The 20,792-nt window shown below is 45.9% G+C and overlaps 1 protein-coding gene across 2 annotated transcripts in view; it reads left to right on the plus strand.

Moving 5' to 3' along the window:
- The first annotated feature begins 1,907 nt into the window (after window positions 1–1,907).
- ABCC4 (ATP binding cassette subfamily C member 4 (PEL blood group)) overlaps window positions 1,908–20,792 on the plus strand; it is a 267,510-nt gene continuing 248,625 nt past the window's right edge. Inside the window, exon 1 of one of the 2 annotated variants that reach the window (XM_086709433.1) lies at window positions 1,908–2,383. In XM_086709433.1, coding sequence (XP_086565559.1) covers window positions 2,310–2,383 — 74 coding nt within the window. In that variant the 5' untranslated portion in view covers window positions 1,908–2,309. The remainder of the gene's footprint in view (window positions 2,384–20,792) is intronic. The other variant, XM_086709438.1, reaches the window with a different exon arrangement.

A 20,792-nucleotide genomic window follows, 5' to 3' on the forward strand; every position in this document is an offset into this window, starting at 1 on the left:
ATTTCTCTCCTGCTTTACTGAGGTATGAGTGACAATCAAAAAATTGTATAGAAGGTGTACAACTGAGACTTGGTATACATCTACATTATGAAATATTTACAACCAAGCCAATCAACATGTCCATCACCTCACATCTTTTTGTTTAAGTCGAGAGAGACAGAGACAGTGTGAGCGGGGGGAGGGGCTGAGAGAGAAGAGAGAGAGAGAATCCCAAGCAGGCTCTGAGATGCCAGCTGCTGAGCCTGACAAGGGGCTCGAACCCATGAACCGTGAGATCATGACGAGCTGAAACCAAGAGTCGGATGCTTAACTGATGGAGCCACCCAGGTAACCCCTCCCATCACCTCACATCTTAACCATTTTTCTTTTTTTCCTAAGTTAAGAGCACCCAAGATTTGCTCTCTCAGCAAATTTCAAGAACACAGTATACTTGACAGAATAGTATTGTCAACTATAGTCACATTGGTCTACACCAGTTTTCCAACATTTTTCATATTGCATAACTGACATTCAAAGTCATTTTTTATTCAAGTATAATTAACACTGGTATTGTATTAGTTTCAGGTGTATATAATGATTCAACAATTCCATACCTTACTCAGCGCTCATCATGGTTAAGTGTATATATTTTTTTAATATTTTATTTTTGAGAGAGACAGAGCACGAGCGGGGGAGGGGCAGAGAGAGAGAGAGAGAGGGAGATCCAGAATCTGAAGCGAGCTCCAGGCTCCGAGCTGTCAGCACAGAGTCCGACACCGGGCTCGAACTCACTGACTGTGAGATCATGACCTGAGCCGAAATTGGAGGCTTAACCGACTGAGTCACCCAGGTGCCTGGCAAGTGTACTCTTAATCCTCTTCACTTATTTCACCCACTCGCCTCCCCTCTGGCAACCAAAGCCATTATCGATAACACCATTTTAGCCAAGGTAAATGGGAAATTATTAAAAAGTAAAGTGATCTTGGGGCACTTGGCTGGCTCAATCAGTAGAGCTTGCAACTCTTGATCTCCTGTGGTGTATTTGAGTCCCACCTTGGGGGTAGAGTTTACTTAATTAAAAAAAAAAAGTGATCTTGCTGTAAGTATTTTGAACTGAAACCTTTGCTTTTTCTTCAATTAGGGTTGGAGGGAAGAGAAGCTGCTGAGCTGGTAAGATGGCCACACAACAACCAAAGACTTAGGAGTGGGAGTCCAAGGTTTTGTTCATCAGGTCCTGCAATCATTCATTCATCCCACCAGCCTATTTGGGCACTTTTCACGCACACTGACCATCACTAGTGGGGCAGCCCATGCTGGACTCTGACTTGAGTCCAAATTGGGTTTCATCATTTATGGACGATGTATAAGTTCTGTCCTTTAGTCTTATCTTTCTCATCTGGAAAACAGGGATAATAAATAACAACACCTTCTTGAATCTGGCCTTGTTAAAGTTAGAAGGGAGTCAAGACCCCCCTGCAGTGCAACTAACCAGTGTTCTGTAACATGTTCCCTTGGCTAGTTTTACTCTGCTGGGCTCCCAGGGCATGATGAATGAAACCATAAGGCCGGCTCTCTCCTCCCTACCGGCCTTTCTCAATCTCAGAGGGCAGCAAAAAGCTGCCAAGAGCTCCTTCGTGCAATGCAACAGGTGAGATGGGAAAGGCTTGCCCCCAATGACAGCATGCATTCATCTTCAATCCTCTATTACCTTTCTTTAGGTCTTGCAGCTCTACAAAGATAATCTGTGCTAAATCCTGCTGTTGTCTGAGGTCAAACGTTTGGCTCGCAGGCTGGACCACCTGCCCCAGCACCCTTGTTTGGTCCTGATGAGGGCAGCCAGCCCAGAAGGCAGGCGAAAGCCGTCCCGCAGCTCTGAAAGCAGCAGCCCAGGGGGCGTTTCCGAGCCGCGGGGGCGGGCAGAGCCGGAGCCTCCCCTCGGCACCCTCAGCAGGGTGCCGGGGCTGGGAGCCCGAATTTATGCAAAGTTTGCATCCAGGTTTGAGCACGTGGGCGCCTCCGCGCAGGGACCTGCGGGCCGCGAGCTCGGCCTACCCGCCTTCATCCAACGGCGTCGCCTCGCACCTGCTCGGGGTACGGGCAGCGTGGTCTCCGCCGCCCTCGTCCCGCCGCCTCGCACGCGGCGCGCGGCTCCCGTCTCCCGGCGGCAGCAGCTGCGCGGCCCGGGGGTGGGGGCGGGAACGGGGCGGGCCGCCGGCGCTCTGCTCCCGGAAGCGGGTGGTTCTTGGGCTCCCGCCGTGAGGACCCGCGCGGCACAGGAGCTCCGGCATCCCCGCCCGCGTCTCCGGGAGAAGCACGACCCCGCCGGCAAGATGCTGCCCGTGTACCCGGACGTGAAGCCCAACCCGCTGCAGGACGCGAACCTCTGCTCGCGCGTATTCTTCTGGTGAGCGCCCCGCCCGAGCTGCGACATCGCGCCGCCGCCGCGCGCCTGCCTGTCGCTGCCGGCGCCTTCTGGGGCTGGAGGGCAGAGGGTCGCGGCGTGGGAGCTCTTGCAGCCGGCGACGGGAGCACGCGGCTTCCAGCCGCCCGTGGGGCCGCCCCACGCCGGCCGCGTGGTCCCCGTCTGCGCCCCGGCGCCCAGGGCGGGCGGGAACAGGGCCGGAGAGGGGTTCTGGGGACCAGGGGATCCCTGCCTTGGTGCTCGCGGCTCTGCCAGCCTCCAGTGCCTGGGAGCAGCAGCAGCAGCAGCAGCAGCGACCGCGGCCGCAGGAGTCGGAGCAGGAGCTGGGGACGGGGAGAGCCGTAGCTGCCCGGGGAGAATTACTGCCCAGTGGGAGAACCGACTAGACCCTTCCCCCCTTAGCCCACTTCCCCGGTGCCGCTCAGGGATTCGCACTTCTTATGAACTAAAGCTGCACCTTTTTCTTCCTAAGCAAGCAGCTTGTGAACAGCTTCCTTTATCTAAACTTAACCGCAGTTTAATTAGTGCCCTGGACCATTGCCATCTCCCCCACGGCGTCCCCACCTCTTCCGATATTCCTTCTGTGACACTGAGCTGCAACTCCACCGGGCTCCCTTGTATGTTTGTGTGGCTGTGACCATGTCTCTCTCTTCCCCTTCCTCTGTTCCTGTGTGTCTCACACCGTGTCCTAGTATCTAGTTGTGGCATATTTCATGTGGGTAAAATAACAGCTTTTTTATTTAATAAATGGGAACACTGCTCTTTAACACGTTTTTATCCTGGCCACACAGAGCCACAACTGGAGCATGTCTTTGAACAGCCGCTTTCCTTATTGCAATTATTTCCATTTCCACCTTTGAGGACCGCTCTGGAGATGGGGTCCTTGAAGCCTGTGGTCTCTGGATCTCTAGCCTTTGTAGAAGTGATCCGTGGTCTTAATGCAGGTAGTCTTGTCCAGGCGCCCTATGGACCTAAAATTATTGGAGGGTCCCTGAGCTGGGAGAAAACACAGGGGTGAAAAACGGCTCAGAGAGGTGAAGCTCTTGGCTAGTTTTCCATGTCGTAGCTGGGACTACTAACTAGGTGGGCCTGAACCTTTGGACTTAAATTGCATTTGCATTAGATCTTTTGTTTCTTGACCCCAAACTAACCTGAAGGCTAGAGCCACACATTACCCACATTCTGATAATTTACTCTTTTAAATGGGGTAAGCCTAGGAGATCCCAAGGGGGTGAGTACGCCTACGTTTGTTTTGATTGGTGTATTCACTTTGTGTGGGAACATCTCTTGGCCCTTTGGCCCCTCTGAAGGAAAGAGGACTATGGGTAGAAGAAGGAATTTGGATGTGGGTATCGTCAACAGTGGTGAAGCAGGCAAATGTCTCCTTAACTTCAGGCAGGGCAAGGAATTCTGAAGCACTTTCTGTTTGTGGATTTTTCACATGAAAATGGGAAGATGAGGATTTTGGATGAAGCTATTTCCAGCTTCCTTACTGCAGGGGAAGGAGTGCTTCTCTCTGTTTTACACCTGACAGTCCTGAAGCAGAGGTGAAGTTGCTTGGGATCACACAGCTATTTAGATGTAGAGCAGGATCCCAAAGCAGGCAGTCTGGCTCCTGAGCCTGTGTTTGTAACCGCTGTACTGAGCTGCTTCTGTTTGGACACTTGTTCTTTTTTTTTTTTAATTTTTTTTTTTAACGTTTATTTATTTTTGAGACAGAGAGAGAGCATGAACGGGGGAGGGTCGGAGAGGGAGACACAGAATCTGAAACAGGCTCCAGGCTCTGAGCCATCAGCACAGAGCCTGACGCAGGGGTTGAACTCACGGATCGCGCGATCATGACCTGAGCCCAAGTCGGCCACTTAACCAACTGAGCCACCCAGGCGCCCTGGGACACTTGCTCTTAAATACGTGGAGAAGGCTAGTCCATACACACTTTTGGTCTTGCAGGCTGGAGTTTCTTAAAGTTAACTGCTGTTGGAGATGAGATGGTGCTTGTGAAAGCTATCACCATGCTTTAGGGCACCTGTCCTCAAAGCCGGGCTCTTAACGCCTTTACCATCTGCATCACCTGGGAGCTTGTTAGGGATGCAAATTCTCCAGCCCCCATTTCAGACCAGTTCTGTAAATTATGTAGAAACTCTGGGGGGGTGGGTTTGAAACAGGTGCTGCAGGTGATGCTGATGGAAGGTTGAGCCTGGCTCGCTGCTTGAAGCCACCGCTCCCAGTGGCATTGTTATTCCAGTTTTAAAAAAGGGTTGTGCAAGTCTTTTGAGGTCAGATTGACCGTGATTGCTATCCTACGTTGGTTTATTTACCTTCTGCAATTCTAGGGCTTAAAAAAAATTTTTTTAAGTGTTTATTTAACTTTGTGAAAGAGAGAGAGAGATCATGAGCCAGCAGGGGCAGGGACAGAGGGGGATACAATCCGAAGCAGTCTCCAGGCAGGCTCCAGGCTCTAGGCTCTGAGCTGTCAGCACAGAGACTGACGAGGGGCTCAAACTCACATGAGATCATGACCTGAGCCAAAGTCTGATGGTCAAACAATTGAGCCACCCAGGTGCCCCTGCAGTTTTAGAGGTTTTAAAATCGGAGGCCACCTTAGTGATTTCCATGTGTACCCTTCTGGCTGCAGGTGGGAAAGCTGAAATGAGCCCAGTTAGGGAGTACTGCCAGGAGATAAGGCCCAACTTGTAGAGAAAAGCCCTAGTTTTCAGCTTGTAGAGAAAAGCCCTAGTTTTCAGCTTCTCATTGGATATTTGCTTTTCTTAAATTTCATCTGCTTTCTAAACTTGTGAACTGGTAGCCGTCTATCCAAATGATGCTGATAACTAGCTTTACTGACTTCTATACAAATGGCCTTACTGGGGTTTTGGTGTTTTCACAGCACACTTTGGGCTTAGAGTCTAGGGGTCATAACGTTTGTGGCTATTGGCAGTTGTTGAGGATTTTTGTTTTATTTAAACAATTTTTAAAAAATATTTATTTTTAAATGGGAGAGAGTGTGCATGCAAGTGGGGGAGGGGCAGAGACAAAGGGAGACCCAGAATCTGAAACAGGCTCCAGGCTCTGAGCTGTTAGCACAGAGCCTGACGTGGGGCTTCAACCCACAAGCCGTGAGATCATGACGTGAGCTGAAGTTGGACCCTTAACTGACTGAGCCACCCAGGTGCCCCTGTTCTATTTTTTAAGTAGGCTCTGTGCCCACCCAGTGTGAGGCTTGAACCCACAACCCTGAGATCAAGAGTTGCATGCCCTACAGACTGAACCAGCTAGGCTTCCCCGTTACGAATTTTTCAAAAGAATATATATATATATATTTCTGTTTTTGTAAGAAATTTAAAACTACAGAAAAAGAAAGGAATATGGATGGTTTATTTTACAGAGAGTGTGAGTGGGCGGGGGGAGGGGGAGAGAGAATCTTAAGCAGGCTCCTCCATAGTCAGCATGGAGCCCAACTTGAGGCCCCATCCCACGAGCCTTTTGACCATGACCTGAACTGAAATTAAGGGTCCAATACCCAACTGACCGAGCCTCCCAGGTGCCCCTGGATGATTTGTTTTTATTAGCCAAGTATATCTGCTGATGTTTTGGTTGTGTTTTCGTCTTCCTCCTAAAACTCTTGTGCATGTGTCTTTTCTACAAAACCAAGTAGTCTCTGCCCCCCCCCCCCCCCCCCCAGCCAAATAGTTTTGGATCCTGATTCTTTCTTAATTTCCAATGGTTAACATTTATATATGGGCTTAAATCGTCAAAACAGTATATTTAATGATTGTGGTTTATTCAGTCTTTCACTTGTGTCAAGTACAGTTTATTTCTGATTATGATGCAATGCATGTCCATGTATCTTTGTGCGTCTTTCCTTTTTCTCTACTCCCCGAAGTAGAGTAAGTGGTGAAAGGCAAAATGATTTCCCAGTTTTGGACCAGTTGACCCTCAATATCGGCTTGTATGCATGTTTCATTGTCAACTTTAAATACCTGAATTAAGGTGCTTAAAAGGTTAAAAATACCAAAGTTTTAATTTGAATTTGATTCATATAGATGGAGCTTTTTTTAAATATCTTTGAATTTGTGTTACATTTTTTCCCATGAGGCATTTATACTTTTTGAAATAACTTATAATAGTGCTTATCATATTTTTTCAGATTTTCATTTGTCTGAATTTAGATCAGAGTTGTTTTTTTTTTTTTTTTTTTTTCCAAATAATCTCTACACCCATTGTGGGGCTCAAACTCACAACCCAGAGATGAAGAGTTACCTGCTGAACTGACTGAGCCAGCCAGGCACCCCTCCCCTACATAAATTTATGTATCATTAATCGGGCTTTTCTTTCTGGTTTTTCTTTTTTTTTCTTTCTTTCTTTCTGGTTTTTCCTGTTGCTTCTGTAATAGATCTTTTTTAGATTCCGGTGTCGTCTAAATCTCCATAAGCATTTTCTTTCTTTTTTTTTTTTTTTAATTTTTTTTTTCAACGTTTATTTATTTTTGGGACAGAGAGAGACAGAGCATGAACGGGGGAGGGGCAGAGAGAGAGGGAGACACAGAATCGGAAACAGGCTCCAGGCTCTGAGCCATCAGCCCAGAGCCTGACGCGGGGCTCGAACTCACGGACCGCGAGATCATGACCTGGCTGAAGTCGGACGCTTAACCGACTGCGCCACCCAGGCGCCCCAGCATTTTCTTTCTAATGCTAAAGGCAGCTAGAATTTCCTTTTGTATTTGGTGTAAGAGAGGCCCCATTTTTCCCCAGACAGCCCATTTTCTCATCATGGTTTATTGAATAATTCTTCCTCTTTTCCCATTATTGGAAGTAAATGGTGTGGTGTATCCAGCTGGGCACTAGATCATCCTGTCCCTCAAGACTCCCTGGACATGTCCCCGGCTCCCCCGCTGCACAGCATCCCTAGGGGTGTGCTCTGCATTTATCCATCCACCCTCCTGCCTGTGGTTAGCAGCTCAGACCTGTCCCCAGAGAATGGGGTTGAGGAGGGTTTGGGCCACCGGAGAATGGCTTACATTCTCACTCCCCTGACACTGGCACAGTTGGTGAACTGTCATCTTGCAAAGTGAATGCTGTTGTGGAGATTGCCACTGGTGCCAGGGTAGACTCTCTGGAGACTTCTCAGAGAAGGCTGAGGATGCGAGGGAAGTGCAGATAATGCTGAGTGCTGTAATGGTTTCTAGAGGTTGGCTGCATTGGGCCCTCAGTGATTGGGAATGCAGACGTGTCATGTATTCATTTAGTTTAGTTTCTTTCCAAACAGTGGCTGTGGTGTACGTTATTAGGTAGCTGATAGTATTTTATTTTTTTTTTAAGAGAGAGCATGAGTGGGGTAGGGAGGCAGAGAGAGAGAGAGAGGATCTGATTTTTTAAAAAAATATAATTTATTGTTAAAGTGGCTTACATACAACACCCAGTGCTCATCCCAACAAGTGCCCTCCTCAATGCCCATCACCCATTTCCCCTCTCTCCCCCCCCATCCACCCTCAGATTGTTCTCTGTACTTAAGAGTCTCTTGTGATTTGCCACCCTCCCTCTCTGTTTGTAACTACTTTTTTCCCCTTCCCTTCCTCCATGGTCTTCTGTTAAGTTTCTCAAGATGCACATATGAGTGAAAACATAAGGATACTGTCTTTGATTTATTTCACTTTGCATAATACCCTCCAGTTTCATCTACGCAGTTGCAAATGGCAGGACTTCATTCTTTCTCATTGCCAGGTAGTATTCCATTGTATGTATAAACCACATCTTCTTTATCCACTCATCAGTTGATGGACATTTAGGCTCTTTCCATAGTTTGGCTATTGTTGAAAGCGCTGCTATGAACATTGGGGTGCATGTGCCCCTGTGAATCAGAACTCCTGTATCCTTTGGATAAATTCCTAGTAGTGCTGTTGCTGGGTCGTAGGGTAGTTCTATTTTAAATTTTTGAGGAACCTCCACACTGTTTTCCAGAGAGCTGTACCAGTTTGCATTCCCACCAACAGTGCAAGAGGGTTCCCGTTTCTCCGCATTCTCGCCAACATCTGTTGTTGCCTGAGTTGTTAATGTTAGCCATTCTGACACGTGTGAGGTGTTATCTCAGTGTGGTTTTGATTTGTATTTCCCTGATGAGGAGTGACGTTTAGCATCTTTTCATGTGTCTGTTGGCCATCTGGATGTCTTCTTTGGAGAAGTGTCTATTCATGTCTTCTGCCCATTTCTTCACTGGATTATTTGTTTTTCGGGTGTTGAGTTTGGTAAGTGCTCTATTGATTTTGGATACTAACCCTTTATCTGATATGTCATTTGCAAATATCTTTTCCCATTCTGTCTGCCTTTTAGTTTTGTTAATTATTTCCTTTGCAGGGCAGAAGCTTTTTATCTTGATGAGGTCCCAATAGTTCATTTTTGCTTTTAATTCCCTTGCCTTTGGAGATGTGTCGAGTAAGAAATTGCTGTGGCTGAGGTCAAAGAGGTGGGTTGCCTGCTTTCTCCTCTAGGATTTTGATGGTTTCTTGTCTCACATTCAGGTCCATTATCCATTTTGAGTTTATTTTTGTGAATGGTATAAGAAAGTGGTCCAGTTTCATTCTTCTGCATGTTTTGCTGACCAGTTCTCCCATCACCGACTGTCTTTTTTCCATTGGATACTCTTTCCTGCTTTGTCAAAGATTAGTTGGCCATACATTTGTGGGTCCAATTCTGGGTTCTCTATTCTATTCCATTGGTCTATGTGTCTGTTTTTGAGCCAATACCATGCTGTCTTGATGATTACAGCTTTGTAGTAGAGGCTAAAGTGTGGGATTGCGATGCCTCCTGCTTTGGTTTTCTTCTTCAATTATTTTGGCTATTTGTGTCTTTTGTGGTTCCATACAAATTTTAGGATTGTTTGTTCTAGCTTTGAGAAGAATGTTGGTGCAATTTTGATTGGGATTACATTGAACGTGTAGATCGCTTTGGGTATTATTGACATTGTAACGATATTCTTCCGATTCATGAGCATGGAAAGTTTTTCCATTTCTTTGTGTCTACTTCAGTTTCCTTCATAAGCTTTCTATAGTTTTCAGCATACAGATTTTTTACATTATTTGGTTAGGTTTATTCCTAGGTATTTTATAGTTCTTGGTGCAATTGTAAATGGAATCAGTTTCTTTATTTCTCTTTTGCTTCATTACTGCTGTATAGAAATGCAACTGATTTATGTACATTGATTTTTGTACCCTGTGACTTTGCTGAATTTATGTATCAGTTTTAGGAGTCTTTTGGTGGAGTCTATGGGTTTTTCCATGTAGAGTATCCTGTCTGTGAAAAGTGAAAGTTTGACTTCTTTGCCAGTTTTGATGCCTTTTATTTCATTTTGTTGTCTGATTGCTGATGCTAGGCAGGACTTCCAACACTATGTTAAACAACAGTGGTGAGAGCGGACATCCCTGTCATGGTGTCCCTGATCTCACGGGGAAAGCTCTCACTTTTTCCTCATTGAGGATGATATTAGCTGTGGGCTTTTCATAAATTGCTTTTATGATGTTTAAGTATGTTCCTTCTATCCCGACTTTCTTGAGGTTTTTTTTTTTTTTTTTAATTTTTTTTTCAACATTTATTTATTTTAGGGACAGAGAGAGACAGAGCATGAACGGGGGAGGAGCAGAGAGAGAGGGAGACACAGAATTGGAAACAGGCTCCAGGCTCTGAGCCATCAGCCCAGAGCCTGACGCGGGGCTCGAACCCACTGACCGTGAGATCGTGACCTGGCTGAAGTCGGAGGCTTAACCGACTGCGCCACCCAGGCGCCCCTCTTGAGGGTTTTTATTAAGAAAGGGTGTTGTATTTTGTCAAATGCTTTTTCTGCATCGATTGACAGGATCATATGGTTCTTTTTTTTTTTTTTTTTTTAACTTTTACTTTTTTTTAAAAATTTTTTTTTTCAATGTTTATTTATTTTTTTTTGGGACAGAGAGAGACAGAGCATGAACGGGGGAGGGGCAGAGAGAGAGGGAGACACAGAATCGGAAACAGGCTCCAGGCTCTGAGCCATCAGCCCAGAGCCCGACGCGGGGCTCGAACTCACAGACTGCGAGATCGTGACCTGGCTGAAGTTGGACGCTTAACCGACTGCGCCACCCAGGCGCCCCAACTTTTACTTATTTTTGAGACAGAGAGACAGAGCATGAACCGGGGAGGGTCAGAGAGAGGCAGACACAGAATCTGAAACAGGCTCCAGGCTCTGAGCTGTCAGCATAGAGCCTGATGCGGGGCTTGAACTCACGGACTGCGAGATCATGACCTGAGCTGAAGTCGGCCGCTTAACCAACTGAGCCACCCAGGCACCCCTCTTTTCTTTTATTCATATGATGTATCACATTGATTGATTTGTGAATGTTGAACCAGCCCTGCAGCCCAGGAATGAATCCCACTTGATCATGGTGAATAATTCTTTTTCTATGCTGTTGAACTCGATTTGTTAGTATCTTATTGAGAATTTTTGCATCTGTATTCATCAGGGATATTGGCCTGTAGTTCTCTTTTTTTTTGTTGGGTCTCTGTCTGGTTTAGGAATCAAAGTAATGCTGGCTTCATAGAATGAGTCTGGAAGTTTTCCTTCCCTTTCTATTTTTTTGGAATAGCTTGAGAAGGATAGGTATTATCTCTGCTTTAAATGTCTGGTAGAAGGGGCGCCTGGGTGGCTCAGTCGGTTGGGTGTCCGACTTCGGCTCAGGTCACAATCTCGCGGTCCGTGGGTTCGAGCCCCGCGTCGGGCTCTGGGCTGGTGGCTCGGAGCCTGGAGCCTGCTTCTGATTCTGTGTCTCACTCTCTCTCTGCCCCTCCCCCGTTCATGCTCTGTCTCTCTCTGTCTCAAAAATAAAAATAAAGGTTAAAAAAAATTTTTTTTAAATGTCTGGTAGAATTCACCAGGGAAGCCATCTGGTCCAGGACTCTTTATTTGTTGGGAGATTTTTGATAACTGATTCAATTTCTTCACTGGTTGTGGTCTGTTCAAATTTTCTATTTCTTTCTGTTTGAGATTTGGTAGTGTGTGGGTGTCTAGGAATTTATCCATTTCTTCCAGGTTGTCCAGTTTGTTGGCATCTAATTTTTCATAGTATTCTCTGATAATTGCTTGTATTTCTGAGGGATTGGTTTTGATAAATCCATTTTCATTCGTGATTTTGGGTCCTCAGGAGAGAGAGAATTTCAAGCAGTCTCCATGCTTAGCACAGAGCCCACCGCATACCTCAATTCCAAGACCCTGGGATCATGACCTGAGCCAAAATCAAGAGTCAGACACTTAACCTACTGAGCCACCCAGGCACCCCCCAGAGATGTTTCATTTTAAATTAGGGCTTTGCACCAGTTTCAAGATGCCCCCCACTTTTTTTTAAAGATTAAAAAAAATGTTTACTTTTGAGAGAGCACGCACAAGCAGGGGAAGGGGCAGAGAAAGGGGGGTCAGAGGATCCAAAACCAGTTCCCTGCAGAGAGTCCAATGCGCGGGCTTGAACTCAAAAACTATGAGATCATGACTTGAGCTGACGTCAGATGCTTAACCAACTATGCTACCCAGGCACCCCTGAAGGTTTTTTTTTTTTTTTTTAAAGTACACTCTACACCTAACATGGGGCTCAAACCCACAACTTGGAGATCATGAGGTGCACGCTCTTCTGACTGAGCCTGTTTGGCATGCTCCCAAAATGCCTCTTAATGTTAATCTTCTGTTGTTTGTTACCAGAAATCCAGATGTTACTGATGGAGGCTGGGTTAGCTTTCCAGGGCCCTTTTTCTGGCCTCAGCCCGTTTGTGTCTTCAGCATTTAGTTTGAGGAGTTTTGGCAAATTTGTACAATAACTACAGCCTGAAGCAAAACACCCTTATTGAAATTTACTAAGCCCCTGCAGTGAAATAAACAGTGTAACAAAATTTACTAAGTTTATCTCCTATAGCTTAAACTTAATTTTTTTTGGGTCTTTATCCCTATAGTTTCTGCATCTGCTCAACATGAAAGGGGTTAACTAGTGTTCATTCAGCTAATTTGCCTTTCTGAGTCCTCCAGGGGATCCCCTCCCTCCTTGCACATCTCCCAGGCTGCACCTGCTCTGTGGGGTGTGGAACCCAGGGTCCTTGTGTGCAACATGAGCCTTTATCTAAAATCTTAACCTGTAACTTTTCAGTGGAGCCAGGACACCCTGTCTGATACCAGGAGAATGTCTCTGGGCGGAGGGGGGGTGTTCTTTGTGTGAGCTCTGAGCCTGTGCAAGTATTTTCAATGTTTCTATGCTGATGAATTGTGCAGAAGTGGTTGGCAGTGATGCAGTGGGAAGGTCTAGGCTTTGGAATGGACCCAGCACTTAGCTCTGGCCCTGCAAGTTCTTTGTGACTGCATGTAAATGAATATCTGAGCCTTAAAATTGGAAGACAGGGATGATTGTTAATGCAGGTCACCTAGAAGTCACCTAGTCCAGAGTTAAAGCCTCAGGTTGTTATGGCCAGGGGGCTCCTAAAGACTGGAATATAAGTTTTAGATCCATTTAAAGATTGACCCAATTATTTTTATTTTAAAAATATTTTTGATCTCTACATGCATCGTGGGGCTTGAATTTGTAATCTCAGGATCAAGAGTTGCATGCTCTACCGACTGAGCCAGCCAGGTGCCCCAAAGATTGATACACCCAAAGAGATTAATCCTTTTAGGATCTCTTTATATATATTATGTACATACAGTGACACAACCAAAAGTGTAAGTTAGAGAGTAAGATGAATGTTTTTTAGAAGTTAAAACTCACGTTATCTATTTCAGCAGTATTTTATGAGATGCCCGTAAAAATACAGATGAGGAACCTTCCCTGTCTCTAGGTATTCTGGTTCTGGTTGGTGTGGGTGGGACTTGGGGATCTACATTTTAAGTTCCTGCTGGACACTTGGGGGGGTAGGGGATGCTTAGTCCTCCTGAGATGGGTCCATTTAGATAACAATTCAGATCGTAACTAACACCTATTGAATGCTTCCTGTGGGCTCAGAATTTTTTGCTCACTCATTTACATTTAATGTCCCTGTTAATCCTCAATTGTATAAGACCGTGAATATGTCATACTGGAGGAAATCCAGGCCCAGAGGGGTTATGTAACTTGTCTGGGACCTGTAGCGAGGAGGAGGGGGAAGTCACTGCCCCAGCTGGTACCCTGCCCCCAGTCCGCAGCACACACAGTGGCCGCCTGTTCTCAGGCTCCTGTCTCTGCCTGCCTTTAGCTCCGACAGGTTAACACTGGTTGACCAAAGAAATAAATGAGTATGCTGACTATCCAGCAGATATTTAAAAGTCATGTTAGTGAGTGAGTTTGCTCTTCACATGTTTGTATGTGAAACACCTTTTCCTACCCTGTCTCCATCATGCCGTCTCCTGAATTGCCATGTGTTTTCTTGTCCATCCAGTTATTAAGACATGAATCTGTCCGTTTTTTTTTTAATTTTTTAAATGTTTATTTTTGAGAGAGAGTGTGTGAGTAGGGGAGGGGCAGAGAGAGAGAGAGACAGAGAGAGAGAGAGGAAGACACAGAATCTGAAGCAGGCTCCAGGATCTGAACTGTCAGCACAGAGCCCAAAGCAGGGCTCGAACTCATGAGCAGCGAGATCATGACCAGAGCCGAAGTTGGACGCTTAGCTGAGCTGACTGACTTAGCTGACCTGAGCTTAGCTGACCTGAGCTGACTGAGCCACCCAGGGGCCCAGAACCTGTCTGTTCTCAAGGACTTTGTCTTCTGACATCAAATCCCATTGATTCAACTTTAGACATGCCCTTTGAGTCCTTCATTCAGCAAGTGTTTCCTGAATGTGAGTGTGTGAGAGCCCAAGGGAAGGCGGACACCTCTGAGCCTGTATCCCTCTCCTGTTCCAGCCTCAGCTCATGCTCTTGGCTTTTCTTCCTCCCAGCGGATCTTCCTACTTCCAGTCTTTACCCTAAAACAAATCCCTGCCATCCTCCTGCTTAAAAACCTCTGCTACTCCTTACTGCTTTCTTTTTTTTTTTTTTTTTCAACGTTTATTTATTTTTGGGACAGAGAGAGACAGAGCATGAACGGGGGAGGGGCAGAGAGAGAGGGAGACACAGAATCGGAAACAGGCTCCAGGCTCTGAGCCATCAGCCCAGAGCCCGACGCGGGGCTCGAACTCACGGACCGCGAGATCGTGACCTGGCTGAAGTCGGACGCTTAACCGACTGTGCCACCCAGGCGCCCCTCCTTACTGCTTTCAAGAACAGTTCTTAAGAGTGGCATTTAGAATTCTTCAGAACCTACTTTTTGAGTCTCCTCTTCAACAGTTTCTCACTATGAGACTTTTCGGATGAGGTGAGGCAGATTTTGTAACTATTCTGCCTGTGCAGGTCCCCCAGAGCCAGGATTGGGGTCCTGACTGAAGAGAGGCAGCTGGCTCTCAGTGAACCCTTGGGTTCACAACCAGGGTTGTGGGAGCGGATGGGGGAGAGCAAGGCTGAAGCCTGTGTGGCTTTCTCAGCACCATTGCCCAAGGCACATTTATACAGCACTGAGCCCTGATCCTGGTTACAGTGGAACAGCGCCCCATCTGAATCTAAAAGTGCCTGGGGATAAATCTGACTCTACGACTCCCCTGACCATGGGCAAATAAAGTGGGAATAATCGTTGTCTGCATCCCATAGGGTTGTTGAGAGTATGAAATGAACCAGACACTGGTAAACAGAATGGTGTCTGGCAGATAGTGAGCAGTGAATACATATGAAAAGATAGCTATGTTACCTTAGCATTTGTAACCTAACATTTTTGTTTGTGTATTGCCGTACTTTATTTCCTAGATAGAGAATCAATGTAAATTTCAGAATCTCATTCCTTACCCAAGGAACATAATCTGGGGCTTGGGGGGGAGAGCTGTTGGCATCCTGAAATCAGAATTTTTTAACAGGATTCTGGGTTACTCAAATGCTTAAAGTTTGGGAACCACTTTTCTGAACTCTTTCTCAGCCCTTAAAATCCATCTCTGTTTGAGAGCACAGTGGGAGGCCAGGGGTACTGATTCAGCCCCTTTGTGGTTTAGGTAATTCGTTCAGCCAACATTTGAGTGCCTTTCTCGTTGCTGCATTCAAATCCATAAAAATAACATTCCTGTTCTCAAAGTGCTCACACAGTCTTGTCTGTTTGATTCTGTAAATAGTGCTAGTTGCTGAACAAAACAAGCCCCAAATCTTAGTAATTTAGTTAAAAAACAAAACAAGCCACACTTAATCTCATGTTTATAGTCTGTTTGGGGTTGGTGGCAGTGGGGAACCACACTGTACATTTGTTCAGTCGCTGGACTTTTCATGTCTTGTGGCTTGGTCCTTGGGTGCTCTCCATTGAGTCCTCTTTATTCAGCTGGAAAGAAGTTGTATGTGGCTGGTTTCTGTGTTCGTGGCGTGGAAGTGACCTACGTCATTTACGCTCACATTTTGTGGGCCAGGTGTCAGTCACCTGGTCACCTCTGACCATAAGGTGGACTGGGAAGTGTGATCCGTGTGTCTAATCACAACATGTCAGGCGTGCGCTGTTGTAGGGCAGAGTTGTGCTCCCATGGTAGCGGTTCCGTGAGGAAGGTGGGCGTGTGTGGGACACAGATTTGTGGAAAAGGGGTAGTGTGTCCTGAGAACATCGAGAAGTGTTGTGGATGCCCCTCAGTCATCTTGCCCCTCCCTGCTACCTCGTAGTGTTTTTTTGTTGTTTTTTTTTTTAATTTTTTTTTCAACGTTTTTTATTTATTTTTGGGACAGAGAGAGACAGAGCATGAATGGGGAAGGGGCAGAGAGAGAGGGAGACACAGAATCGGAAACAGGCTCCAGGCTCCGAGCCATCAGCCCAGAGCCCGACGCGGGGCTCGAACTCACGGACCGCGAGATCGTGACCTGGCTGAAGTCGGACGCTTAACCGACTGCCCCACCCAGGCGCCCCTACCTCGTAGTGTTTGATACAGTCGTTCAAGACCATGTTCCTCCCCTTTTACATCTTAGCCAACCAACTTTCATACTTACCTCTTCTCCCCAGTCTTGTACTGCATGGACTTAGCTTCTCATTCCATTTCCTGGTTCCATGGCCACTTCTCTGCTGGCCTCTTCATGGGGCTTAGTTTCTGTCTGCTCTTTTCCCCCAAGCTAGCTCCTGTCTGCCGTACTTCCAATGTCAGGGAATTACACGGTTGGACAGTAGAGTTCTTCACTCATACTCAGTACAGGAATCCCTTCCAGACATTGTGCAGTGGGCAGTGTCTCTTAGGCCTTCATACCGAAATACCAGAAATGTTGTATTAAGCCAGTTTTCTTTTGGGCAGTTTCTAGCCATCTGTATCTTTGTGTGTGTGTGTGTGTGTGTGTGTGTGTGTGTGAGAGAGAGAGAGAGAGAGAGAGAGAGAGAGAGAGAACACAGCACATTGACTCCCCCCCCTCACATGATGGCCTTGTGGTATTCAAAGACCACTGTCATGGACCCATTAAATATTTCAGAGAATTGTCTCTAGTTCCTAGGATGCCTTTAAATGGCAGGGTTTTCAGACCCTCTTCCATCTGGTCAAACTGAATGTGCCTTGGTTTATCAATGTCTTTATATTAATGTGGCTTCTAGAACTAGACCTACTATTCTAGGTTTGCTCTGGCCAGAGGTAGTATTTTAACACTTTGACAATTTAACAAATATTTTTGAGTGCTTACTACACTCGAGGTAATGTTCCAGACTAGGGGTTGGCAAACTGTGATCTGTAGGTCACATCCAGCCTACTGTCTGTTTTTGTAAATAAAGTTTTATTGGAATGAGGCTATGCTCATTCATTTGTATATTGTCTGTGGACTACAACAGTGGAGTCAAGTAGTTGCAACAGAGACTGTATGACCTGCAAAGCCTAAAATATCTATTTCTTTATTCCTATTCTATCTGTTTCTAGCCATAATTATGATCTAGTTCTTTACAGAAAATGTTTGCCTGTCCCTGGTCCAAATTTTCAGGATATAACAGTGAACAAGATAGGTAACAGTCCCTGCCTTCACTTGACTTAAATTCTAGTGAGAGAACAAATAATAAACAAGATAAATAGGTAAAACATAGTAGGTTATAGGTGCTAAGAAGAAAAAATGAGGCAGGGAAAGGGGTCAGGAGTACGTGTATGGGAAAGAGAGGTGGCAGTTTTAGCCAGGGTGGCAAGGGACAGCTTCACAGAGAAGTCCTGCACATTCTGGGGGAGTAGCCAGTGCAAGAGAGGAGGTCTGGAGGGCTCTGTTGGTCATTGGAGGTCTTTGGCTTTCCTTGGAGTGAAGTGGGGACCGCTGGAGAGTTTTGAGAAGAGACACGACATGGTCTGCTCAGGATTTAGTAAGATTATTCTGGCTGCTGTATTGAGAATAGACTGAAGAGCGCCATGGGCAGAAGCAGGGAGACCGGCAGGAGATTCCATGGTGGTTCAGGCAAGAGGTGAAAGTGGCTTTGACCAGGAGGATGGTGGGAGTGGCGGTGGTGTGGAGTTGGATTCAGGGAAGAGCTTATTCGAAGGTAGAGCTGGGCATCTTGGATATTAGGCTGTGGAACTTGAGAGGAAGAGACAGGCAGCGTTGCCTCTGGGTTCAGCCTGAGCACCTGGAAGGATGGAGTCGTCATGAAATGAGCTGCTGAAGGCTGCAGGAGGACCTGTTGGAGAAGAGCAGGAGTTTGGTTTTGATTACGTTAAGTTTGAGATGCCTGCTGCGCACTTAAGTAGAGAGGTTGAGTAGGCAATTGGTCATGAGTCGGGGCTCAAAGGAAGAAGTCTGGGCTGGAGGTGAAATTTCGGTATCGTGAGCAGTGTGTGCAGTTGGGATATATTGGACACACGGTCAACTGACATCAGAGTCCCTGGGACTTATCCACACGCAAACCTCTGTTGTATCTATGTTTAAGTTTATTTTGTTGACGTCAGAGTTCAGCATCTCATTGTTGTCAGTTGGAAGTTCTTTGAAAACTTCTGTAGTCTGAATGCCAGAAAGGGCAAGTCTTGGAACAGTCCTGTGGGTTGTGGCTGATCCACTGATGAACACTGGGGAGTAGATTAAGTTGGCCACAGTTGTTGGGGGAGGTCATGTTATCTGTCTTATGGGAGTCCAGAGGTATTGTATCTACTGGGTAGTCATTATGAACAATCCTACAAAAAAGGAATTGAGGTTAGGTTGGCATGATTTCCCATTTTGTTAAGAAAAAAAATTATTTTAATAAAAAAAGTTTTTAGAAAGCGTGTGAGCAAGGAGAGGGACAGAGACAATCTTAAACAGGCTCCATACTCAGCACGGAGCCTGATGAGGGGCTCAATCCCACAACCCTGGGATGATGACCTGAGCCAAAATCAGAGTCGGATGCTCAACCCACTGAGCTACCCAGGTGTCCCATGCATGATTTCCTCTTAACACAAGCTGGCTCTTGTGAGGTCTTGCTTAAATGTACTTACAGATGCCTCCTTCAAAAGATTGTTGATGTGTATTATTTCTATTAAGCTTGCTAGTTCTCTTGTGTCGTAAGTTCTTACTAGTTAATACATAGCAGTATCTCAACCCTCACAAAAAATGAATTGCCTGGGCCCTCTGTAGGTAAACTTGAATTATCTCTGGGGGTGGAACCCAGGCATCAGTATTTCAAAAATATTCCCTGTGAGTTTCTGATGGACACTGACTGATTAACAGTTTCCCAAAGTCCCAGTTTCAAGGACCACTGACTGATTAACAGTTTCCCAAAGATCAGTCACCTTTCTGTGCATATTTCCATTTTTCTGGTCAAGGGTCCTGAACTGCTCTCATCCTCAAAGCATGAGATCCTTTGCTGCAGGTTCAGAGCACGAGAACTGGTACCATAGGGTGTATTTTCAACCCCAAGTGGACTCAGCAAGTGATTGGGGAGGAAGGGGGCTTGGTATATGGAAGTCTTAGAGATACTCAGTTCTTAGATCTTTATCTAACTCCTTGTTGAAGCTGGCCGTGTCCTCCTTTTGCCCAGACAAGGACATCCGGGAGCTTGGAATTGAGTCAGGTCTGACTGTTTCCAGAGCACGAGCTTCCGCCTCCACGTTGCTGTGTTTATTTTTTCCTCCTGGTCAGACAAGGATGCCTGGATTGATTGAGTTTAGGAGGGTAATTGAGTGGCTATCCCACATTTGTCAATTAAAAGCCTGTGAATATAAAACTGCCCACTTAGGCGCCTGGGTGGCTCAGTTGAGCGTCCAGCTTCAGGTCAGGTCATGATCTGACGGCTCTGGAGTTCCAGCCCTGTGTTGGGCTCTGTGCTGAGAGCTTAGAGCCTGGAGCCTGCTTCAGATTCTGTGTCTCCTCTCTCTCTCTCTCTCTCTCTCTCTCTCTCTGCCTCTCCACCACTTGCTCTTTTTAAAAAAAAAATTTTTTTTTAAAACTACCCACCTAATGAATTTTATTTGCAGATGTTTATTGGTACATTCTATTGGTCAGAAGGTGACTGAGATTGTATAAGCCCAATTGACCACCTCTTTTAAAGTCTTCTATTGAAGCCATTCTTCACCAAGTGGTCCGTGTGCATTTCTGTCTGTCCTTAATGTAAGAATTTGTAGAAGGGAGATTTATTGATGGCCTAAAATTTTAGGCTGGGCCTTCTTCTCAGTGTCACAGAACCAAATGTGGTATTTATGAGAACTCTGAGTGTTCATTATATGCTATTTGTTCACCTGTAAAACAGATAAATGTATTTTTATTTTTAATTAGTTAATTTTAAAGTTTATTTTGAGAGAGAGGGAAAGAGACAGCAGGAGTAGGGGGAGGCAGTTGTGGCGGGGGGGGGCAGAGAGAGGGAGAGAGGGAATGAATGAATCTGAAGCAGGTTCTGTACTATCAGCGCAAAGCCCAATGCTGGGCTTGAGCTTCCAAAACATGAGATCATGACCTGAGCTGAAACCAAGAGTCAGATGCTTAACAGACTGAGCTCAGGTTCCCCCCCCACCCCCACCCCCCCCAGCCCCGACTCCCATTTTAAGTGAATTTTCCGTTATTCGGTTTCCCAGGAGAGAGCATCAGACTAGAGCCGGAGGACCTGCGTGCTAGTCCGTGATCGTGTACTTATTAGTTGTGTGACCTTTGGCAAGACACATAATCATTTCAGGCTTCAGTATTCTACAAATTGGGAAAATTAAACTTAATCTCGGTATGTTCTCGAAGTTATGTTTTAAGTATAATAAACGAATAGAATTCTCTACACTTATTTTTCATCCCCACTTGTAGTCTGGCAGGGCAAGTCAGCAGGGAGGTGTTGTGGAAGTGGTGTCGTGTGTAATGTCCATCTCCGCTGCATGGAGAAGTGACCTGTTTGCAACTGCTCCGCAGAGATTAAGATCTATTAAAAAAAAAAAGCCACAAAGGAGAATATAATTTATACCCAGAACTG

Source organism: Puma concolor, chromosome A1 (genome assembly GCF_028749965.1).
Source record: "Puma concolor isolate L17-30 chromosome A1, mPumCon1.1.hap2, whole genome shotgun sequence".
Lineage (NCBI taxonomy): Eukaryota > Metazoa > Chordata > Mammalia > Carnivora > Felidae > Puma > Puma concolor.